Genomic DNA, 26,189 nt, shown 5'->3' with positions numbered 1-26,189 from the left:
CCGGCGCCGTGCAATGTACCGGGGTCTATATACAGTGTAACCGGGCTGTGCCCTATATATACCCACTGCTGTCACCTATATACACTGTACCCGGCTGTGCCCTATATATACCCACTGCTGTCACCTATATACAGTGTACCCGGCTGTGCCCTATATATACCCACTGCTGTCACCTATATACACTGTACCCGGGCGGTGCCCTATATATACCCACTGCTGTCACCTATATACACTGTACCCGGCTGTGCCCTATATATACCCACTGCTGTCACCTATATACACTGTACCCGGCTGTGCCCTATATATACCCACTGCTGTCACCTATATACACTGTACCCGGCTGTGCCCTATATATACCCACTGCTGTCACCTATATACAGTGTACCCGGGCTGTGCCCTATATATACCCACTGCTGTCACCTATATACACTGTACCCGGCTGTGCCCTATATACACCCACTGCTGTCACCTATATACACTGTACCCGGCTGTGCCCTATATATACCCACTGCTGTCACCTATATACACTGTACCCGGCTGTGCCCTATATATACCCACTGCTGTCACCTATATACAGTGTACCCGGGCTGTGCCCTATATATACCCACTGCTGTCACCTATATACACTGTACCTGGGCTGTGCCCTATATATACCCACTGCTGTCACCTATATACAGTGTACCCGGGCTGTGCCCTATATGTCCCCACTGCTGTCACCTATATACAGTGTACCCGGGCGGTGCCCTATATATACCCACTGCTGTCACCTATATACACTGTACCCGGCTGTGCCCTATATATACCCACTGCTGTCACCTATATACACTGTACCCGGGCTGTGCCCTATATATACCCACTGCTGTCACCTATATACACTGTACCCGGCTGTGCCCTATATATACCCACTGCTGTCACCTATATACACTGTACCCGGCTGTGCCCTATATATACCCACTGCTGTCACCTATATACACTGTACCCGGCTGTGCCCTATATATACCCACTGCTGTCACCTATATACACTGTACCCGGGCTGTGCCCTATATATACCCACTGCTGTCACCTATATACAGTGTACCCGGCTGTGCCCTATATATACCCACTGCTGTCACCTATATACAGTGTACCCGGCTGTGCCCTATATATACCCACTGCTGTCACCTATATATAGTGTACCTGGGCTGTGCCCTATATATACCCACTGCTGTCACCTATATACAGTGTACCCGGCTGTGCCTTATATATACCCACTGCTGTCACCTATATATAGTGTACCTGGGCTGTGTGACAGCAGTGGGTATATATAGGGCACAGCCGGGTACACTGTATATATAGGGGTGTATAGGAGACAACAGTGGGTATATATAGGGCACAGCCGGGTACACTGTATATAGGTGACAGCAGTGGGTATATATAGGGCACAGCCGGGTACACTGTATATAGCACAGCCGGGTACACTGCTGTCACCTATATACACTGTACCCGGGCTGTGCCCCATATATACCCACTGCTGTCACCTATATACACTGTACCCGGCTGTGCCCTATATATACCCACTGCTGTCACCTATATACAGTGTACCCGGCTGTGCCCTATATATACCCACTGCTGTCACCTATATACACTGTACCCGGCTGTGCCCTATATATACCCACTGCTGTCACCTATATACACTGTACCCGGCTGTGCCCTATATATACCCACTGCTGTCACCTATATACAGTGTACCCGGGCTCCGCCCTATATGTCCCCACTGCTGTCACCTATATACAGTGTACCCGGCTGTGCCCTATATGTACCCACTGCTGTCACCCATATACAGTGTACCCGGGCTGTGCCCTATATATACACCCACTGCTGTCACCTATATACAGTGTACCCGGGCTGTGCCCTATATATACCCGCTGTTGTCTCCTATACACCCCTATATATACAGTGTACCCGGGCTGTGCCCTATATATACCCACTGCTGTCATCTATATACAGTGTACCCGGCTGTGCCCTATATATACCCACTGCTGTCACCTATATACACTGTACCCGGGCTGTGCCCTATATACACCCACTGCTGTCACCTATATACAGTGTACCCGGCTGTGCCCAATATATACCCACTGCTGTCACCTATATACACTGTACCCGGCTGTGCCCTATATATACCCACTGCTGTCACCTATATACAGTGTACCCGGCTGTGCCCTATATATACCCCACTGCTGTCACCTATATACACTGTACCCGGCTGTGCCCTATATATACCCACTGCTGTCACCTATATACAGTGTACCCGGCTGTGCCCTATATATACCCACTGCTGTCACCTATATACACTGTACCCGGCTGTGCCCTATATATACCCACTGCTGTCACCTATATACACTGTACCCGGCTGTGCCCTATATATACCCACTGCTGTCACCTATATACAGTTTACCCGGGCTGTGCCCTATATATACCCACTGCTGTCACCTATATACACTGTACCCGGGCTGTGCCCTATATATACCCACTGCTGTCACCTATATACAGTGTACCCAGCTGTGCCCTATATGTCCCCACTGCTGTCACCTATATACAGTGTACCCGGCTGTGCCCTATATATACACCCACAGCTGTCACCTATATACAGTGTACCCGGGCTCGCCCTATATGTCCCCACTGCTGTCACCTATATACAGTGTACCCGGCTGTGCCCTATATGTACCAACTGCTGTCACCCATATACAGTGTACCCGGGCTGTGCCCTATATATACACCCACTGCTGTCACCTATATACAGTGTACCCGGGCTGTGCCCTATATATACCCGCTGTTGTCTCCTATACACCCCTATATATACAGTGTACCCGGGCTGTGCCCTATATATACCCACTGCTGTCATCTATATACAGTGTACCCAGGCTATGCCCTATATGTACCCACTGCTGTCACCCATATACAGTGTACCCTGGATGTGCCCTATATATACCCTACACTGCTGTCACCTATATACAGTGTACCCGGGCTGTGCCCTATATATACCCACTGCTGTCACCTATACACCCCTATATACAGTTTACCCGGACTGTGCCCTATATATACACCCCACTGCTGTCACCTATATACAGTGTTCCCGGCTGTGCCCTATATACACCCACTGCTGTCACCTATATACAGTGTACCCGACTGTGCCCTATATATACCCACTGATGTCACCTATATACAGTGTACCCGGGATGTGCCCTATATATACCCACTGCTTTTACCTATACACCCCTATATACAGTGTACCCGGGATGTGCCCTATATATAACAACTGCTGTCACCCATACACCCCTATATATAGTGTACCCGGGCTGTGCCCTATATATACCCACTGCGGTCACCTATATACAGTGTACCCGGGCTGTGCCCTATATACACCCACTGCTGTCACCCATCTTCAGTGTACCCTGGCTGTGCCCTATATATACACCCACTGCTGTCACCTATATACAGTGTACCCGGGCTGTGCCCTATATATACCCGCTGTTGTCTCCTATACACCCCTATATATACAGTGTACCCGGGCTGTGCCCTGTATATACCCACTGCTGTCATCTATATACAGTGTACCCGGCTGTGCCCTATATATACCCACTGCTATCACCTATATACAGTGTACCCGGCTGTGCCCTATATATACCCGCTGTTGTCTCCTATACACCCCTATATATACAGTGTACCCGGGCTGTGCCCTATATATACCCACTGCTGTCATCTATATACAGTGTACCCGGCTGTGCCCTATATATACCCACTGCTATCACCTATATACAGTGTACCCGACTCTGCCCTATATATACCCACTGCTGTCACCTATATACACTGTACCCGGGCTGTGCCCCATATATACCCACTGCTGTCAACTATATACAGTGTACCCGGCTGTGCCCTATATATACACCCACAGCTGTCACCTATATACAGTGTACCTGGGCTCCGCCCTATATGTCCCCACTGCTGTCACCTATATACACTGTACCCGGCTGTGCCCTATATATACCCACTGCTGTCATCTATATACAGTGTACCCAGGCTATGCCCTATATGTACCCACTGCTGTCACCCATATACAGTGTACCCTGGATGTGCCCTATATATACCCTACACTGCTGTCACCCTATATACAGTGTACCCGGGCTGTGCCCTATATATACCCACTGCTGTCACCTATACACCCCTATATACAGTTTACCCGGACTGTGCCCTATATATACACCCACTGCTGTCACCTATCCACCCCCTATATATAGTGTACCTGGGCTGTGCCCTATATATACCCACTGCTGTCACCTATATACAGTGTTCCCGGCTGTGCCCTATATACACCCACTGCTGTCACCTATATACAGTGTACCCGACTGTGCCCTATATATACCCACTGATGTCACCTATATACAGTGTACCCGGGATGTGCCCTATATATACCCACTGCTTTTACCTATACACCCCTATATACAGTGTACCCGGGATGTGCCCTATATATAACAACTGCTGTCACCCATACACCCCTATATATAGTGTACCCGGGCTGTGCCCTATATATACCCACTGCTGTCACCTATATACAGTGTACCCGGCTGTGCCCTATATATACCCACTGCTGTCACCCATCTTCAGTGTACCCTGGCTGTGCCCTATATATACACCCACTGCTGTCACCTATATACAGTGTACCCGGGCTGTGCCCTATATATACCCGCTGTTGTCTCCTATACACCCCTATATATACAGTGTACCCGGGCTGTGCCCTATATATACCCACTGCTGTCACCTATATACAGTGTACCCGGCTGTGCCCTATATATACACCCACAGTTGTCACCTATATACAGTGTACCCCCGGGCTCCGCCCTATATGTCCCCACTGCTGTCACCTATATACAGTGTACCTGGCTGTGCCCTATATATACCCACTGCTGTCACCTATATACAGTGTACCTGGCTGTGCCCTATATATACCCACTGCTGTCACCTCATATACAGTGTACCCTGGATGTGCCCTATATATACCCACTGCTGTCACCTATATACAGTGTACCCGGGCTGTGCCCTATATATACCCACTGCTGTCACCTATATACACTGTACCCGGGCTGTGCCCTATATATACCCACTGCTGTCACCTATATACACTGTACCCGGGCTGTGCCATATATATACCCACTGCTGTCACCTATATACAGTGTACCTGGCTGTGCCCTATATATACCCACTGCTGTCACCTATATACAGTGTACCTGGCTGTGCCCTATATATACCCACTGCTGTCACCTATATACACTGTACCCGGCTGTGCCCTATATATACCCACTGCTGTCACCTATATACAGTGTACCCGGCTGTGCCCTATATATACCCACTGCTGTCACCTATATACACTGTACCCGGCTGTGCCCTATATACACCCACTGCTGTCACCTATATACAGTGTACCCGGGCTGTGCCCTATATATACCCACTGCTGTCACCTATACACCCCTATATACAGTTTACCCGGACTGTGCCCTATATATACACCCACTGCTGTCACCTATCCACCCCCTATATATAGTGTACCTGGGCTGTGCCCTATATATACCCACTGCTGTCACCTATATACAGTGTTCCCGGCTGTGCCCTATATACACCCACTGCTGTCACCTATATACAGTGTACCCGACTGTGCCCTATATATACCCACTGATGTCACCTATATACAGTGTACCCGGGATGTGCCCTATATATACCCACTGCTTTTACCCATACACCCCTATATATAGTGTACCCGGGCTGTGCCCTATATATACCCACTGCGGTCACCTATATACAGTGTACCCGGGCTGTGCCCTATATACACCCACTGCTGTCACCCATCTTCAGTGTACCCTGGCTGTGCCCTATATATACACCCACTGCTGTCACCTATATACAGTGTACCCGGGCTGTGCCCTATATATACCCGCTGTTGTCTCCTATACACCCCTATATATACAGTGTACCCGGGCTGTGCCCCATATATACCCACTGCTGTCACCTATATACAGTGTACCCGGCTGTGCCCTATATATACACCCACAGCTGTCACCTATATACAGTGTACCCGGGCTCCGCCCTATATGTCCCCACTGCTGTCACCTATATACAGTGTACCTGGCTGTGCCCTATATATACCCACTGCTGTCACCTATATACAGTGTACCTGGCTGTGCCCTATATATACCCACTGCTGTCACCTATATACACTGTACCCGGCTGTGCCCTATATATACCCACTGCTGTCACCTATATACAGTGTACCCGGGCTGTGCCCTATATATACCCACTGCTGTCACCTATATACAGTGTACCTGGCTGTGCCCTATTATATACCCACTGCTGTCACCTATATACACTGTACCCGGCTGTGCCCTATATATACCCACTGCTGTCACCTATATACACTGTACCCGGGCTGTGCCCTATATATACCCACTGCTGTCACCTATATACACTGTACCCGGGCTGTGCCATATATATACCCACTGCTGTCACCTATATACACTGTACCCGGCTGTGCCCTATATATACCCACTGCTGTCACCTATATACAGTGTACCCGGCTGTGCCCTATATATACCCACTGCTGTCACCTATATACACTGTACCCGGCTGTGCCTTATATATATACCCACTGCTGTCACCTATATACAGTGTACCCGGCTGTGCCCTATATACACCCACTGCTGTCACCTATATACAGTGTACCCGGCTGTGCCCTATATGTCCCCACTGCTGTCACCTATATACACTGTACCCGGCTGTGCCCTATATATACCCACTGCTGTCACCTATATACAGTGTACCCGGCTGTGCCCTATATATACACCCACAGCTGTCACCTATATACAGTGTACCCGGCTGTGCCCTATATATACCCACTGCTGTCACCTATATACAGTGTACCCGGGCTGTGCCCTATATATACCCACTGCTGTCACTTATATACAGTGTACCCGGGCTGTGCCCTATATATACCCACTGCTGTCACCTATACACCCCTAAATATACAGTGTACCCGGGCTGTGCCCTATATATACCCTACACTGCTGTCATCTATATACAGTGTACCCGGCTGTGCCCTATATGTACCCACTGCTGCCACCTATATACAGTGTACCCGGGCTGTGCCCTATATATTCCCACTGCTGTCACCCATATACAGTGTACCCGGGCTGTGCCCTATATTTACCCGCTGTTGTCTCCTATACCCCCCTATATATACAGTGTACCCGGGCTGTGCCCTATATATACCCACTGCTGTCATCTATATACAGTGTACCCAGGCTATGCCCTATATGTACCCACTGCTGTCACCCATATACAGTGTACCCTGGATGTGCCCTATATATACCCTACACTGCTGTCACCCTATATACAGTGTACCCGGGCTGTGCCCTATATATACCCACTGCTGTCACCTATACACCCCTATATACAGTTTACCCGGACTGTGCCCTATATATACACCCACTGCTGTCACCTATCCACCCCCTATATATAGTGTACCTGGGCTGTGCCCTATATATACCCACTGCTGTCACCTATATACAGTGTTCCCGGCTGTGCCCTATATACACCCACTGCTGTCACCTATTTACAGTGTACCCGACTGTGCCCTATATATACCCACTGCTGTCACCTATATACAGTGTACCCGGCTGTGCCCTATATATCCCCACTGCTGTCACCTATATACAGTGTACCCGGCTGTGCCCTATATATACCCCACTGCTGTCACCTATATACACTGTACCCGGCTGTGCCCTATATATACCCACTGCTGTCACCTATATACAGTGTTCCCGGCTGTGCCCTATATACACCCACTGCTGTCACCTATATACAGTGTACCCGACTGTGCCCTATATATACCCACTGATGTCACCTATATACAGTGTACCCGGGATGTGCCCTATATATACCCACTGCTTTTACCTATACACCCCTATATACAGTGTACCCGGGATGTGCCCTATATATAACAACTGCTGTCACCCATACACCCCTATATATAGTGTACCCGGGCTGTGCCCTATATATACCCACTGCGGTCACCTATATACAGTGTACCCGGGCTGTGCCCTATATACACCCACTGCTGTTACCCATCTTCAGTGTACCCTGGCTGTGCCCTATATATACACCCACTGCTGTCACCTATATACAGTGTACCCGGGCTGTGCCCTATATATACCCGCTGTTGTCTCCTATACACCCCTATATATACAGTGTACCCGGCTGTGCCCTATATATACCCACTGCTGTCATCTATATACAGTGTACCCGGCTGTGCCCTATATATACCCACTGCTATCACCTATATACAGTGTACCCGACTCTGCCTATATATACACCCACTGCTGTCACCTATATACACTGTACCCGGGCTGTGCCCCATATATACCCACTGCTGTCACCTATATACAGTGTACCGGCTGTGCCCTATATATACACCCACAGCTGTCACCTATATACAGTGTACCCGGGCTCCGCCCTATATGTCCCCACTGCTGTCACCCATATACAGTGTACCGGGCTGTGCCCTATATATACCCACTGCTGTCACCTATACACCCCTATATATACAGTGTACTCGGGCTGTGCCCTATATATACCCTACACTGCTGTCATCTATATACAGTGTACCCGGCTGTGCCTTATATGTACCCACTGCTGCCACCTATATACAGTGTACCCGGGCTGTGCCCTATATATTCCCACTGCTGTCCCCCATATACAGTGTACCCGGGCTGTGCCCTATATATACACCCACTGCTGTCACCTATACACAGTGTACCCGGGCTGTGCCCTATATATACCCGCTGTTGTCTCCTATACACCCCTATATATACAGTGTACCCGGGCTGTGCCCTATACAGTGAGGGGTCAAATAATTATTTGACCCCTCACTGATTTTGTAAGTTTGTCCAATGACAAAGAAATGAAAAGTCTCAGAACAGTATCATTTCAATGGTAGGTTTATTGTAACAGTGGCAGATAGCACATCAAAAGGAAAATCGAAAAAAATAACTTTAAATAAAAGATAGCAACTGATTTGCATTTCATTGAGTGAAATAAGTATTTGAACCCCTACCAACCATTAAGAGTTCTGGCTCCCACAGAGTGGTTAGACACTTCTACTCAATTAGTCACCCTCATTAAGGACACCTGTCTTAACTAGTCACCTGTATAAAAGACACCTGTCCACAGAATCAATCAATCAAGCAGACTCCAAACTCTCCAACATGGGAAAGACCAAAGAGCTGTCCAAGGATGTCAGAGACAAAATTGTAGACCTGCACAAGGCTGGAATGGGCTACAAAACCATTAGCAAGAAGCTGGGAGAGAAGGTGACAAACTGTTGGTGCGATTGTTCGAAAATGGAAGGAGCACAAAATGACCATCAATCGACCTCGCCCTGGGGCTCCACGCAAGATCTCACCTCGTGGGGTGTCAATGGTTCTGAGAAAGGTGAAAAAGCATCCTAGAACTACACGGGAGGAGTTAGTTAATGACCTCAAATTAGCAGGGACCACAGTCACCAAGAAAACCATTGAAACACATACACCGCAATGGATTAAAATCCTGCAGGGCTCGCAAGGTCCCCCTGCTCAGGAAGGCACATGTGCAGGCCCGTCTGAAGTTTGCCAATGAACACCTGAATGATTCAGAGAGTGACTGGGAGAAGGTGCTGTGGTCTGATGAGACCAAAATAGAGCTCTTTGGCATTAACTCAACTCGCTGTGTTTGGAGGAAGAAAAATGCTGCCTATGACCCCCAAAACACCGTCCCCACCGTCAAGCATGGGGGTGGAAACATTTTGCTTTGGGGGTGTTTTTCTGCTAAGGGCACAGGACAACTTATTCGCATAAACGGGAAAATGGACGGAGCCATGTATCGTGAAAATCCTGAGCGACAACCTCCTTCCCTCTGCCAGGAAACTGAAAATGGGTCGTGGATGGGTGTTCCAGCACGACAATGACCCAAAACATACAGCAAAGGCAACAAAGGAGTGGCTCAAGAAGAAGCACATTAAGGTCATGGAGTGGCCTAGTCAGTCTCCGGACCTTAATCCAATCGAAAACCTATGGAGGGAGCTCAAGCTCAGAGTTGCACAGAGACAGCCTCGAAACCTTAGGGATTTAGAGATGATCTGCAAAGAGGAGTGGACCAACATTCCTCCTAAAATGTGCGCAAACTTGGTCATCAATTACAAGAAACGTTTGACCTCTGTGCTTGCAAACAAGGGTTTTTCCACCAAGTATTAAGTCTTTTTTTGTTAGAGGGTTCAAATACTTATATCACTCAATGAAATGCAAATCAGTTGCTATCTTTTATTTCAAGTTATTTTTTCGATTTTCCTTTTGATGTGCTATCTGCCACTGTTACAATAAACCTACCATTGAAATGATACTGTTCTGAGACTTTTCATTTCTTTGTCATTGGACAAACTTACAAAATCAGTGAGGGGTCAAATAATTATTTCCCCCACTGTATATACCCACTGCTGTCATCTATATACAGTGTACCCGGGCTATGCCCTATATGTACCCACTGCTGTCACCCATATACAGTGTACCCTGGATGTGCCCTATATATACCCTACACTGCTGTCACCTATATACAGTTTACCCGGACTGTGCCCTATATATACACCCACTGCTGTCACCTATCCACCCCCTATATATAGTGTACATGGGCTGTGCCCTATATATACCCACTGCTGTCACCTATATACAGTGTTCCCGGCTGTGCCCTATATACACCCACTGCTGTCACCTATATACAGTGTACCCGACTGTGCCCTATATATACCCACTGCTGTCACCTATATACAGTGTACCCGGGATGTGCCCTATATATACCCACTGCTTTTACCTATACACCCCTATATACAGTGTACCCGGGATGTGCCCTATATATAACAACTGCTGTCACCCATACACCCCTATATACAGTGTACCCGGGCTGTGCCCTATATATACCCACTGCTGTCACCTATATACAGTGTACCCGGGCTGTGCCCTATATATACCCACTGCTGTTGCCTATGTACACTGTGCCCTATACACACACTCATTGCGGTCACCTATACACCACTATATACAGTGTACCCGGGCTGTGCCCTATATATATCCACTCCTGTCATCTATACACCCCCTATATAGAGTGTACCTGAACTGTGCCCTATATATACACCCACTGCTGTCACCTATACACCCCCTATATATATAGTGTACCTGGGCTGTGCCCTATATATACCCACTGCTGTCACCTATACACCCCCTATACACAGTGTACCCAGGCTATGCCCTGTATATACCCACTGCTGTCAACTATATACCCCATATATACAGAGTACCCGCTCTGTGCCCTATATATACCCACTGCTGTCAGCTATACACCCCCTAGATACAGTGTACCTGAGCTGTGCCCCATATATACCCACTCATGTCACCTATATACCCTCTATATACAGTGTACCCCAGCAGTGCCCTATATATACCCTCTCATGTCACCTATATACAGTGTATTCGGGCTGTGCCCTATATATACTCACTTCTGTCACCTATATACAGTGTACCCCGGGCTGTGCCTTATATATACCCGCTGCTGTCACCTATACACCCCCTATATACAGTGTACCTAAGCTGTACCCCTATATACACACCCACTCATGTAACCTATATACCCCCTATATACAGTGTCCCTGAGTTGTGCCCTATATGTACACCCACTCCTTTCACCTATACACCTCTATATACAGTGTACCTGAGCTCTGCCCTATATACACACCCACTCTTGTCACCTTTATACTCTCTATATTCAGTGTACCTTAGCTGTGCCCTATATAGACCCACTCCTGTCACCTATACACCCCCTATATACAGTGTACCTGAGCTGTGCCCTATATAGACCCACTCCTGTCACCTATATACCCTCTATATACAGTGTCCCTGAGTTGTGCCCTATATGTACACCCACTCCTTTCACCTATACACCCACTGTGGGTTGGGCACTGCATATACTGTGGGGCCACTGTGGGTCGGGAACTGTATTTACTGTAGGGTCACTGTGCGTAGGACACTGCATATACTGTAGGGTCACTGTTGGTGAGGCACTGCATATACTGTGGGGCCACTGTGGGTCGGTCACTGCATATACTGTGGGGCCACTGTGGGTCGGGCACTGCATTACTGTGGGGCCACTGTGGGTCGGTCACTGCATATACTGTGGGGCCACTGTGGGTCGGTCACTCATATACTGTGGGGCCACTGTGGGTCGGTCACTCAATATACTGTAGGGCCACTGTGGGTCGGTCACTCAATATACTGTAGGGCCACTGTGGGTCGGTCACTCAATATACTGTAGGGCCACTGTGGGTCGATCACTCAATATACTGTATGGCCACTGTGGGTCAGTCACTGCATATACTGTGGGGCCACTGTGGGTCAGTCACTGCATATACTGTGGGTCAGTCACTGCATATACTGTAGGGTCACTGTGGGTCGGTCACTGCATATACTGTGGGGCCACTGTGTATCAGTCACTGCATATACTGACCGTCGGGCACTGCATATACTGTGGGATCACTGTGGGTTGGTCACTGCATAATACTGTGGGGCCACTGTGGGTCGGGCCCCTATATATACTGTGGGGTCACTGTTGGTGAGGCACTGCTTATACTGTGGGGTCACTGTGGGTCGGGAAATGCATATACTGTGGGCCCAATGTGGTTAGGTCACTGCATATACTGTGGGCCCAATGTGGTTTGGTCACTGCATATACTGTAGGATAACTCTTGGTGAGGCACTGCATATACTGTGGGGTCACTGTTGGTGAGGCACTGCATATACTGTGGGGTCACTGTTGGCTAGGCACTGCATATACTGTGGGGTCACTGTTGGTGAGGCACTGCATATACTGTGGGGTCACTGTTGGCTAGGCACTGCATATACTGTGGGGTCACTGTTGGTGAGGCACTGCATATACTGTGGGGTCACTGTTGGTGAGGCAGTGCATATACTGTGGGGTCACTGTTGGGGAGGCACTGCATATACTGTGGGGTCACTGTTGGTGAGGCACTGCATATACTGTGGGGTCACTGTTGGTGAGGCACTGCATATACTGTGGGGTCACTGTTGGTGAGGCACTGCATATACTGTGGGGTCACTGTTGGTGAGGCACTGCATATTCTGTGGGGGACACTGTTGGTCGGGCACTGCATATACTGTGGGGACACTGTTGGGTCGGTCACTGCGTATACTGTGGGGTCATTGTGGGTCGGTCACTGCATATACTGTGGGGTCACTGTTGGTGAGGCACTGCATATACTGTACGGCCAATGAGTCGGTCACTGCATATATTGTAGGGTCACTGTTGGCGAAGCACTGCATACACTGTGGGGTCACTGTTGGTGAGGCACTGCATATACTGTGGGGTCACTGTTGGTGAGGCACTGCGTATACTGTAGGGCCACTGTGGGTCGGTCACTGCATATACTGTGGGTTCACTGTGGGTCGGTCACTGCATATACTGTGGGGTCACTGTTGGTGAGGCACTGCATATACTGTAGGGCCACTGTGGGTCGGTCACTGCGTATACTGTGGGGTCACTGTGGGTCGGTCACTGCATATACTGTGGGGTCACTGTTGGTGAGGCACTGCATATACTGTACGGCCAATGAGTCGGTCACTGCATATATTGTAGGGTCACTGTTGGTGAAGCACTGCATACACTGTGGGGACACTGTTGGTGAGGCACTGGATATACTGTGGGGTCACTGTTGGTGAGGCACTGCATATACTGTAGGGCCACTGTGGGTTTTTCACTGCATTTACTGTGGGTTCACTGTTGGTGAGGCACTGCGAATATTGTAGGGCCACTGTGGATCGGGCACTGCATATACTGTACGGCCAATGAGTCGGTCACTGCATATATTGTGGGGACACTGTTGGTGAGGCACTGCATATACTGTGGGGACACTGTGGGTCGGGCACTGCATATACTGTGGGGTCACTGTTGGTGAGGCACTGCATATACTGTGGGGCCACTATGGGTCGGTCACTGCATATACTGTGGGTCGAGCACTGCATATACTGTGGGGTCACTGGGGGTCGGGCACTGCATATACTGTGGGGTCACTGTTGGTGAGGCACTGCATATACTGTGGGGCCACTATGGGTCGGTCACTGCATATACTGTGGGTCGAGCACTGCATATACTGTAGGGTCACTGTGGGTCGGGCACTGCATACACTGTAGGGTCACTGTTGGTGAGGCACATACACAAGCAGAGCCCTTGTAGCACTCAGTGGATGTTCTGCTGGAGTAGGGTTCCCACCCCTTTAACAATAGATACAAAGTCTCCAGCTAAGTCGTATTTTGATGCAACTTGTTTGGGGGCACACACAGTATCACAGCACCCAGCTTCTCCAGACGGTGAAATGGCAAACCTGACCAATCAGAAGCCAGGAAGAGCTGGGCGACTACAGACGGGTCCAGTACTATAGTGCCAGCCCCTGGTCACAGCAGGAGATCTGCTCCAGTCTCGTCGGCTCCTATCGGGTATTAATGGCCAGGACGCCATCTTGGGACAGAATCTCTATTATTTCTCCTTTTACAGAAATACCCACAACGTTGCCGACTCCTCAGAGCGCCCCGCTAAGACGGCGACCCCTGACATCATGGAAACAAGCATGGCCACATTAACCCTGCGTGGGCACAGCTGGGAGAGCCACTGCACATACAAATAATACACCCAGCATAACACACAGTGACCCCATGGAATACATAGTGCCGCGACCTATGGTATATCCACTGCCCAACCCACAGTGGCCCCACAGTAAATGCAGTGACCGACCCACAGTGGGCCCCTCAGTGAATGCAGTGCCCGAACCACAGTGACCCCCCAGTATATCCAGTGCCCAACCCACAGTGACCCACAGTATATGCAGTGACCAGGCCACAGTGGCCCTACAGTATATCCAGTGACCGACCCACAGTATATCCAGTGTTCAACCCACAGTGGCCCCACAATATATGCAGTGACTGACCCACAGTGGCCCCACAATATATGCAGTGACTGACCCACAGTGACCCCCACTGTATATCCAGGGACCGACCCACAGTTGCCCTACAGTATATGCAGTGCCCAACCCACAGTGGCCCCACAATATATGCAGTGACTGACCCACAGTGACCCCACTGTATATCCAGGGACCCGACCCACAGTATATGCAGTGACTGACCCCACAGTTGCCCTACAGTATATGCAGTGCCCGAACCACAGTGGCCCCACAATAAATGCAGTGATCGACCCACATAGGCGCCTCTATCTCCCAGCGGTACTACCGCATGTTACATCCCTTACTGCGTCCACACCAACGTGACTTCTTGTCCCACTAGCGGCACTAGTCTGATGAAGGCACAGAGTTGCCGAAATGTCACTTCGCCGCAGCAACCACCTTTATACGCAAAATAAACAAGTTGCATCAAAATACGACTAGCTGGAGTGTTGGTGAGGGACTGCATATACTGTTGGGGGTCACTATGAGTCAGTCACTGCATATACTGTGGGGTCACTATGAGTCAGTCACTGCATATACTGTGGGGTCACTATGAGTCAGTCACTGCATATACTGTGGGGTCACTATGAGTCAGTCACTGCATATACTGTGGGGTCACTATGAGTCAGTCACTGCATATACTGTGGATCGGGCACTGGATATACTGTGGGGTCACTGTGGGTCAGTCACTGCATATATTGTGGGGCCACCCTGGGTGGGGCACTGCATATACTGTGGGGCCATTATGGGTCGGGCACTGCATATACTGTGGGGCCACTATGGGTCGGGCACTGAATTTACCTGTGGGTCGGGCACTGCATTTACTGTGGGGGCCACTGTGGGTCGATCACTGCATTTACTGTGGGGCCACTGTGGGTCGGGCACTGCATATACTGTAGGGGCCACTGTGGGTTGGGCACTGATATACTGTGGGGTCACAGTGGGTCAGTCACTGCATGTAATGTGGGGCCACTATGGGTCGGGCACTGCATATACTGTAGGGCAAACTGTGGGTCGGTCACTGCATATACTGTGGGTCGGTCCCTGGATATACTGTGGGGTCACTGTGTGTCAGTCACTGCATATATTGTGGGGCCACTGTGGGTTGGGGCACTGGATATACTGTGGGGTTACTGTGGTTCGGGCACTGCATTTACTGTGGGGCCACTGTGGCCTGGTCACTGCATATATTGTGGGGCCACTGTGGGTTGGGCACTGGATATACAGTGGGGGTCACTGTGGTTCGGGCACTGCATTTACTGTGGGGTCCCACTGTGGGTCGGTCACTGCATTTACTGTGGGGCCCACTGTGTGTTGGGCACTGGATTTACTGTGGGGTCGGTCACTGCATATACTGTAGGGCCACTGTGGGTTGGGCACTGCATATACTGTAGGGCCACTGTGGTTGGGCACTGCATATACTGTGGGGTCACTGTGGGTTGGGCACTGCATATACTGTGGGGTCACTGTGGTTCGGGCACTGCATATACTGTGGGGTCACTGTGGTTCGGGCACTGTAATAACTGTGGGGTCACTGTGGTTTGGGCACTGGAATATACTGTAGCGTCACTGCAGGTCGGGCACTGGATATACCATAGGTCCGGGCACTATGTATTCCATGGGGTCACTGTGTGTTATGCTGGGTGTATTATTTGTATGTGCAGTGCTCTCCAGCTGTGCCCACGCAGGGTTAATGTGGCCATGCTGTTTCCATGATGTCAGGGGTCGCCGTCTTCGCGGGCGCTCTGAGGAGTCGGCAACGTTGTGGGTATTTCTGTAAAAGGAGAAATAATAGAGATTCTGTCCCAAGATGGCGTCCTGGCCATTAATACCCGATAGGAGCCGACGAGACTGGAGCAGATCTCCTGCTGTGACCCGGGGCTGGCACTATAGTACTGGACCCGTCTGTAGTCGCCCAGCTCTTCCTGGCTTCTGATTGGTCAGGTTTGCCATTTCGCGTCTGGGTGCTGTGATACTGTGTGTGCCCCCATCCTTGTGATGTCATAGCCAGGGCGTTCTCCCGTAATCGCTGTCCACTCTCTCAGGGTCGGTGACATCATGTCTTTGATGACATCACACAATGTAAATATTTTCCGTGACAACAACCAGCCCTCCTTGTTGCTCAGAATACATAACGGCGGTACCTGACCCGAGTCACAGGTGCGCTACACGCTATCCTTCTGGGGCCACAAGGGCCCCCGGGAACCTTACTCACATCAGATACAGGGGGCTGTGAGACGCATGGCTGACGACGTTCACATATTTTGCCGCCATCTTTACCATGTGATGTGCTGCCTAGTAACAGTCATCACCTTGGCTCCCGACCGGTCACTACAATTGTTCTGGCGATTATTTTGGCGCATAGCGAGCGGACGCTGGCGGACGGTGTACCCCCCCCACGTAACAATAAGGCTGTGTTCACATAACCACTTAACATTCTTTTTCGTAGTTATCCTTGATTTTTGGTTGCAATTCTGTCTAGTAAATAAAAACTGACACATTGTGACGAATGAGAACTGACGGGATGGATCCGCAGCTTTATAGTAGAAAGCTTTTTCAATTGTTAAGGTTTCTGCTTGCTGTCAGTGAATGGGAATGTTAATTGACTAGATCCAGAGGCTGAAAACCTGTCCTGACGTAGTCCTGCTACCACAGCTGAGGGTTTGTGTTACAGTTGTATCCCCCCATAGACAATCGTCTGCACAATGAACACATCAGCAGCACAGATCTCTCCCCTGACAGTTTGTTACACTGTATTAGTCCAGGAGGTTTAGGTTTGGTCTCCACAGTCACTTGGGTTTCACTGGTGAGCAGGACTAGGTTTTCATTCACTGGCAACAAGCAGAGATCTTGTGAATGCCTGCGAAGATGAAACATAGTCTGTTCTGAAGGTCAGGTTTGTGGATGTTGCTGAGGCCTCCATAATCCTGGCTGTCGTCGTCTCCATGGTTCTGCAGCGCTGTCTGCAGGGACCCGGCTGAGCCCAGGAGTCTCCCTCTGGTGTCATGGCTGCAGAACGGCCGCTCCAGGAGAGCAGGGCTGCAGTGTAAAAGCACGAGGGAGGGAGAAAGCAGCAGCCTGAGCCTCTGACAGTCAGTCATAGCTGTATGCTAATGTAGTAGTGCTGCAGTATAAAGAATGGGGAAAAGAGAAAGCAGCAGCCTTGAAACCTCTGACAGTGCAGCTGATCTGGAGTCACTGAACATAGCTGTATGCTAATGTAGTAGTGCTGCAGTGTAAAGAATGGGGAAAGGAGAAAGCAGCAGCCTGAACCTCTGACAGTGCAGCTGATCTGGAGTCACTGATCATAGCTGTATGCTAATGTAGTAGTGCTGCAGTATTAAAGAATGGGGAAAAGAGAAAGCAGACAGCCTGAGCCTCCGACAGTGCAGCTGAGCTGGAGGACGCTGATCATAGCTGCATCCTAATGTAGTAGTGCTGCAGTGTGAAGCATGGGGAAAGAGGAAGCAGCAGCCTGAGCCTCCGACAGTGCAGCTGAGCTGGAGGACGCTGATCGCAGTTGTGGAGCAGAGATGAACAGCAGCCGACTCTGAAGCTGGTATGAGGTATCGCACAGCATGGACACTTACTTGGCCGGAGGGTTGGTACACTGCAGCCGGAATTCCACTTTTACATTCTAATGGTTTATGGAGTAATGTTAAATGATCTGTAGCCGTCTTATACTCCAGTCACATCAAGATCTGCATCCAGAATCCTGCAGGGGGACACACAGCCCAGATAGTCATGGTCTTCTAGTGCGTTGCTTCCTAGGAGTTGTAGTTTTTGCTCGGCGTCAGCGATCGGACGAGGCACTGCATGGCGGCTCATGTTCTTACCGTGTCTTCCAGCCTCTGCATTTCCAGCTGTCCTGAAACTACAACTCCCAGCATGCCCTGACAACAACTGCAGAGCTGAAGGTTGCCGACCTCTATTTAGTACACAAGATCCTGCAGCCTGAGCTGACAGTAAAGTTGCATAATTGTGGTTGCAGCTCTGGATGTGACTGAAGTGGGTAACAGAGGTGAGAAGTGGCGGCCTCTGTTACTCTGCCGATAGCGGCTGCTGTCACCCAGCTTTCCACAGACCCTGAATGCCAGATACATCTGTATTGTTGTGCCCATTCCCTCCACTTGCAGTCCTGACTTGCAGTTCTAGGATTCTGCTCATGCAGCAGGAAGCTCAGGATGACTCTGCAGCCGTGCAGGGAATGGTGGGGGTCCGGGGTGGGACGTGCTGATAACTCCTGTTGTTTTGTTGTTTAGCCCTGTGTGATTACATTCGCGCCTCTAGAGACAGAGATGGCCTTGGACGGTTCCAGTCCTGTGCGCCGAAGGTAATCGGAGGAGGGCGGCGGCCGAAAGCCGTACCCGTCCTACTAAAACCGCTGTAGAGCCGACACTCCCGCAGGCTGCGGCTACCCGGTGACTGTCCTGCTGGGACTTGTAGTTCTGCAAAAGGCCTGATAGTCATCGGATGCCCAGACTGGTGGGTAAGATGTAGCCTCCATGTGTAAGACATTGATTAAAGGGGCACTCCAGCCTGGAGGGACCTCGACGCCATCTTGGATGTGTGATTTCCACCCATATTCTTAGTATTACTAATTCTTAAAGGGCCGGTGTACAATCTTCTGTAAATGAAGATTAATCCCATAAGGCCTCTTTCACACGGGCGACATTTCCGCGCGGATGCGATGCGTGAGGTGAACGCATTGCACCCGCACTGAATCCGGACCCATTCATTTCTATGGGGCTGTGCACATGAGCAGTGATTTTCACGCAATCACTTGTGCGTTGCGTGAAAATCGCAGCATGCTCTATTTTGTGCGTTTTTCCACGCGACGCATTCCCCATAGAAGTGAATGGGGCTGCGTGAAAATCGCAAGCATCCGCAAAGCAAGTGCGGATGTGGTGCGATTTTCACGCACGGTTGCTAGGAGACGATCGGGATGGAGACCCGATCATTATCATTTACCCTTTATAACATGGTATAAGGGAAAATAATAGCAATCTTAATACAGAATGCATACTACAATAGGGCTGAAGGGGTTAAAAAAAAATAAAAAATTTAACTCGCCTAATCCATTTGTTTGCGCAGCCGGCATCTCTTCTGTCTTCATCTTTGCTGTGCACAGGAAAAGGACCCGTGGGTGACGTCACTACGCTCGTCACATGGTCCATCACCATGGTAAAAGATCATCTGATTGACCATGTGATAAGCGCAGTGATGTCATCAAAGGTCCTATTCCTGTGCACAGCAAAGAAGAAGACAGAAGAGAAGCCGGCTGCGCGAACAAGTGGATTAAGGGGAGTTAAATAATTTTTTATTTTTTTTAACCCCTCCAGCGCTATTGTACTATGCAGTCTGTATTCAGAATGCTATTATTTTCCCGTGTAACCATGTTATAAGGGGAAATAATACAATCTACACAACCCCGATCCCAAGCCTGAACTTCTGTGAAGAAGTTCGGGTTTGGATACAAACATGCCGATTTTTCTCACGCGCGTGCAAAACACATTACAATGTTTTGCACTCGCGCGGAAAAAATTGTGCAGTGTTCCCGCACCTTTTCCCGCAACGCCCGTGTGAAACCAGCCTAAGAAAAGTTTTATAACTATATAATAGACTTTTTGTTACAATTTCAAGCTCACTGCTTCCTGCCAGCGATTGAGAGCATTCTTGTTTGCATCTAAAGGCTGAAAGCTTGTCTTGACACAATACTTTCTTATAGCTGAGGGTTTGTTACAATGGGTCATTGTAGCTGAGATATGCAAACAAGAGTGTTTCCTTTTGGTGGACTGCAAGCAGAGGTCTTAAAAAAGGTGAGGAACTGAACACAGAGACTTTATTCAATGATTCATGTTTTGCATAAGACTCAAAAAAAAACGCTGAAAATAAGTGCTCGCGGACCGCGCACATCCAAGATGGCGTCTACTGTGCCGAACCTGTGGGCCCCCAGGTTGGGTTTCTGATCACGTTCTCCCCGTCTGCTCCGAGGCTACATCTGTGGAGTGGAGCTTCAGTGATCTGTGTGCCTCTTACTGACACTGAGCTTTCTAGCCTCTTACTGACACTGAGCTTTCTAGCCTCTTACTGACACTGAGCTTTCTAGCCTCTTACTGACACTGAGCTTTGTAGCCTCTTACTGACCCTGAGCTTTGTAGCCTCTTACTGACACTGAGCTTTGTAGCCTCTTACTGACACTGAGCTTTGTAGCCTCTTACTGACCCTGAGCTTTGTAGCCTCTTACTGACCCTGAGCTTTGTAGCCTCTTACTGACACTGAGCTTTGTAGCCTCTTACTGACCCTGAGCTTTGTAGCCTCTTACTGACCCTGAGCTTTGTAGCCTCTTACTGACCCTGAGCTTTGTAGGCCTCTTACTGACACTGAGCTTTGTAGCCTCTTACTGACACTGAGCTTTGTAGCCTCTTACTGACACTGAGCTTTCTAGCCTCTTACTGACACTGAGCTTTGTAGCCTCTTACTGACCCTGAGCTTTGTAGCCTCTTACTGACACTGAGCTTTCTAGCCTCTTACTGACACTGAGCTTTCTAGCCTCTTACTGACACTGAGCTTTCTAGCACTTTACTGACACTTAGCTTTCTAGCCTCTTACTAGCACTGAGCTTTCTAGCCTCTTACTGACACTGAGCTTTCTAGCCTCTTACTGACACTGAGCTTTGTAGCCTCTTACTGACCCTGAGCTTTGTAGCCTCTTACTGGACACTGAGCTTTGTAGCCTCTTACTGACCCTGAGCTTTCTAGTCTCTTACTGACACTGAGCTTTCTAGCCTCTACTGACCCTGAGCTTTCTAGCCTCTTACTGACCCTGAGCTTTCTAGCCTCTTACTGACCCTGAGCTTTGTAGCCTCTTACTGACACTGAGCTTTGTAGCCTCTTACTGACACTGAGCTTTCTAGCCTCTTACTGACCCTGAGCTTTCTAGCCTCTTACTGACCCTGAGCTTTCTAGCCTCTTACTGACCCTGAGCTTTGTAGTTCTCTTACTGACACTGAGCTTTCTAGCCTCTTACTGACACTGAGCTTTCTAGCCTCTTACTGACACTGAGCTTTCTTCTTACTGACACTGAGCTTTCTAGCCTCTTACTGACATGAGCTTTGTAGTCTCTTACTGACCCTGAGCTTTGTAGCCTCTTACTGACCCTGAGCTTTGTAGCCTCTTACTGACCCTGAGCTTTGTAGCCTCTTACTGACCCTGAGCTTTGTAGCCTCTTACTGACCCTGAGCTTTGTAGCCTCTTACTGACACTGAGCTTTGTAGCCTCTTACTGACACTGAGCTTTGTAGTCTCTTACTGACCCTGAGCTTTGTAGTCTCTTACTGACCCTGAGCTTTGTAGTCTCTTACTGACCCTGAGCTTTGTAGTCTCTTACTGACCCTGAGCTTTGTAGTCTCTTACTGACCCTGAGCTTTGTAGTCTCTTACTGACCCTGAGCTTTGTAGTCTCTTACTGACCCTGAGCTTTGTAGTCTCTTACTGACCCTGAGCTTTGTAGTCTCTTACTGACCCTGAGCTTTGTAGTCTCTTACTGACCCTGAGCTTTGTAGTCTCTTACTGACCCTGAGCTTTGTAGTCTCTTACTGACCCTGAGCTTTCTAGTCTCTTACTGACCCTGAGCTTTCTAGTCTCTTACTGACCCTGAGCTTTCTAGTCTCTTACTGACCCTGAGCTTTTCTAGTCTCTTACTGACCCTGAGCTTTCTAGTCTCTTACTGACCCTGAGCTTTCTAGTCTCTTACTGACCCTGAGCTTTCTAGTCTCTTACTGACCCTGAGCTTTCTAGTCTCTTACTGACCCTGAGCTTTCAGTCTCTTACTGACCCTGAGCTTCTAGTCTCTTACTGACCCTGAGCTTTCTAACCCCTAGTGCCTCCGGTCTGTGGCTCCTCTGGAGCAGATCGCTGGACTTTCTCTTCGGATATTGTAACTTATCATTTTTGCTTTTTTGCCCGCACTTCCTCTTTGTGTCTCTTCTAATTTTGGCTTTTTAGCGTCGGTTGTTGTTTTCTAGTTTTCTCGTCCTTTTCTGTGCTGTCGGAGATGATTTCAATCGGCCTCTGGATCCCCCTGTTCTATAGATGTCATTTATATAGAACTGCCCTGCCCATACAATGGCTCCCGCTCCCCTTTCTGTGCCGCTATCCTGGAGCCTGGTGCTCGCCACGGGGATCTTCTTGTTTTTCAGCCTCCTCTAGAGGCTCGGGGTCTGTCTCCTGGAGCGCCCTGTCTCTGACCCTGCTGATCCCCGCTGGACTCTGTTTCCAGGCTCCTGTGTCTTCTCTAACTTTCCTGCTTGTTCCGTTTTTCCCTTCCAGGAGAAACTTCGAGCAGACCCCCCTCAGGCGCACTTTTAAGTCGAAGGTCCTGGCACGATATCCTGAAAATGTGGAGTGGAATGCGTTTGACCAGGACGCGGTGGGCATGGTACGTGGATGGTCCGCTCTGCAGTACTAATTTGCTTTACCTACCGTAGCCTTGTGTTTAACTCCAGTCACATCCAAAGCTTTGCAGTTCTGCTGTGTTCACTTCAGACAGGTCCAGAGCTGCAGGCACACTATAGTCATGGCTTTGGCGCAGCTCTGGATGTGACTGAGTGTAGGGTCCAATGATAAATGCTGTGATGGTGTTTGCGGTGTCTTGCAGCTGTGTATGCCCAAGGGCTTGTCATTCAAGACTCTGCCGACTGCCGGAGCCTCAGTTCCACTCCTTCATCATCACCCGGAGGACGCTCCAGGACCTTCGTTTTGCTCTCAACCTTCTTTGAGGAGGTCACTCAGCAAGCAGATCTGTAGCGCCATGCAAACCTTGTACCACATGCACAACGCAGAGTATGACATCATCCACATGTCCGCCACCAACGGCGGGACAGACTGCGCCGAGGACTGCAGCGACTCCTCTGTGACCAAACTGCAGAGGTTCAACTCCTACGACATCACCCGCGATACCTTGTATGTCTCCAAGTGCATATGTCTCATCGCCCCCATGTCCTTCACGACGGCGTGTAAGAAGGTCTTGAGCAGCTCCACCAGGCCGTCACCTCCGCCCAGCCCCCGCCGCTGGCCGCTGGAGAGCTACATCTACAACATCCTTTACGAAGTCCCTCTGCCGCCCGCCGGGAGGTCCTTGAAGTTTTTCAGGGGTCTACGGGTCAATCATATGTCATCGGGCCGAGCACCAATGAGTTACCGCTCTTGTACTTTCCGTAAAAGAGGTTTTTGAATTACTTGGTGTAGAAAATGTAGTTCAGCTCTTCACCTGCGCCCTGCTGGAACTCCAGATCCTGCTGTACTCACAGCGTAAGTGCTTCCGAAACCTCCCTTCTATCAGGTGTGCCTGGGACATAGGGGGCGTATTATAGTAGTTCGAATCCCTGGACAAAGGGGGGCGGTATTAATAGTAGTCGTATCCCTGGATATAGGGTGGCGGTATTATAGTAGTCGTATCCCTGGACAGTAGGGGGCGGTATTATAGTAGTCGTATCCCTGGACAAAGGGGGCGGTATTATAGTAGTCGTATCCCTGGATATAGGGGCGGTATTTATAGTAGTCGTATCCTGGACAAAGGGGGCGGTATTATAGTAGTCGTATCCCTGGATATAGGGGGCGGTATTATAGTAGTCGTATCCCTGGACATAGGGGGCGGTATTATAGTAGTCGTATCCCTGGACAAAGGGGGCGGTATTATAGTAGTCGTATCCCTGGATATAGGGGGCGGTATTATAGTAGTCGTATCCCTGGACATAGGGGGCGGCATTATAGTAGTCGTATCCCTGGACATAGGGGGCGGTATTATAGTAGTCGTATCCCTGGACATAGGGGGCGGTATTATAGTAGTCGTATCCCTGGACAAAGGGGGCGGTATTATAGTAGTCGTATCCCTGGATATAGGGTGCGGTATTATAGTAGTCGTATCCCTGGACATAGGGGGCGGTATTATAGTAGTCGTATCCCTGGACATAGGGGGCGGTATTATAGTAGTCGTATCCCTGGACATAGGGGGCGGTATTATAGTAGTCGTATCCCTGGACATAGGGGGCGGTATTATAGTAGTCGTATCCCTGGACATAGGGGGCGGTATTATAGTATTCGTATCCTGGACATAGGGGCGGTATTATAGTAGTCGTATCCCTGGATATAGTGCGGTATTATAGTAGTCGTATCCCTGGACATAGGGGGCGGTATTATAGTAGTCCGTATCCCTGGACATAGGGGGCGGTATTATATAGTAGTCGTATCCTGGACATAGGGGGCGGTATTATAGTAGTCGTATCCCTGGACATAGGGGGCGGTATTATAGTAGTCGTATCCCTGGACATAGGGGGCGGGTATTATAGTAGTCGTATCCCTGGACAAAGGGGGCGGTATTATAGTAGTCTTATCCCTGGATATAGGGTGCGGTATTATAGTAGGTCGTATCCCTGGACATAGGGGGCGGTTATTATAGTAGTCGTATCCCTGGACATAGGGGGCGGTATTATAGTAGTCGTATCCCTGGACATGGGGGGCGGTATTATAGTAGTCGTATCCCTGGACATAGGGGGCGGTATTATAGTAGTCGTATCCCTGGACATAGGGGGCGGTATTATAGTAGTCGTATCCCTGGACATAGGGGGGGGCGGTATTATAGTAGTCGTATCCCTGGACATAGGGGGGCGGTATTATAGTAGTCGTATCCCTGGACATAGGGGGCGGTATTATAGTAGTTATATACTTGTACATAGGGGCAGTATTATAGTAGTTATATTCTTGTACATAGGGGCAGTATTATAGTAGTTTATATTCTTGTACATAGGAGCAGTATTATAGTAGTTATATTCTTGTACATAGGAGCAGTATTATAGTAGTTATATTCTTGTACATAGGGCAGTATTATAGTAGTTATATTCTTGTACATAGGGCAGTATTATAGTAGTTATATTCTTGTATATAGGAGCAGTATTATAGTAGTTATATCCTTGTACATAGGAGCAGTATTATAGTAGTTATATTCTTGTACATAGGAGCAGTATTATAGTAGTTATATTCTTGTACATAGGAGCAGTATTATAGTAGTTATATTCTTGTACAT

The 26,189-nt window shown here is 49.2% G+C and overlaps 1 protein-coding gene across 1 annotated transcript in view; it reads left to right on the top strand.

Moving 5' to 3' along the window:
- DENND5A (DENN domain containing 5A) overlaps window positions 1-26,189 on the top strand; it is a gene marked incomplete at its 5' end in the record, with an annotated part of 57,286 nt that overhangs the window by 261 nt on the left and 30,836 nt on the right. The window contains 10 exon segments of the mRNA XM_040409406.1: window positions 19,372-19,431; window positions 21,897-21,912; window positions 23,441-23,546; window positions 23,766-23,809; window positions 23,811-23,849; window positions 23,851-23,896; window positions 23,898-24,129; window positions 24,132-24,181; window positions 24,183-24,251; window positions 24,253-24,418. Coding sequence (XP_040265340.1) covers window positions 19,372-19,431; window positions 21,897-21,912; window positions 23,441-23,546; window positions 23,766-23,809; window positions 23,811-23,849; window positions 23,851-23,896; window positions 23,898-24,129; window positions 24,132-24,181; window positions 24,183-24,251; window positions 24,253-24,418 — 828 coding nt within the window.

The sequence above is a fragment of the Bufo bufo genome, chromosome 10 (genome assembly GCF_905171765.1).
Source record: "Bufo bufo chromosome 10, aBufBuf1.1, whole genome shotgun sequence".
NCBI lineage: Eukaryota > Metazoa > Chordata > Amphibia > Anura > Bufonidae > Bufo > Bufo bufo.
This window is presented reverse-complemented; position numbering and strand designations above follow the sequence as displayed.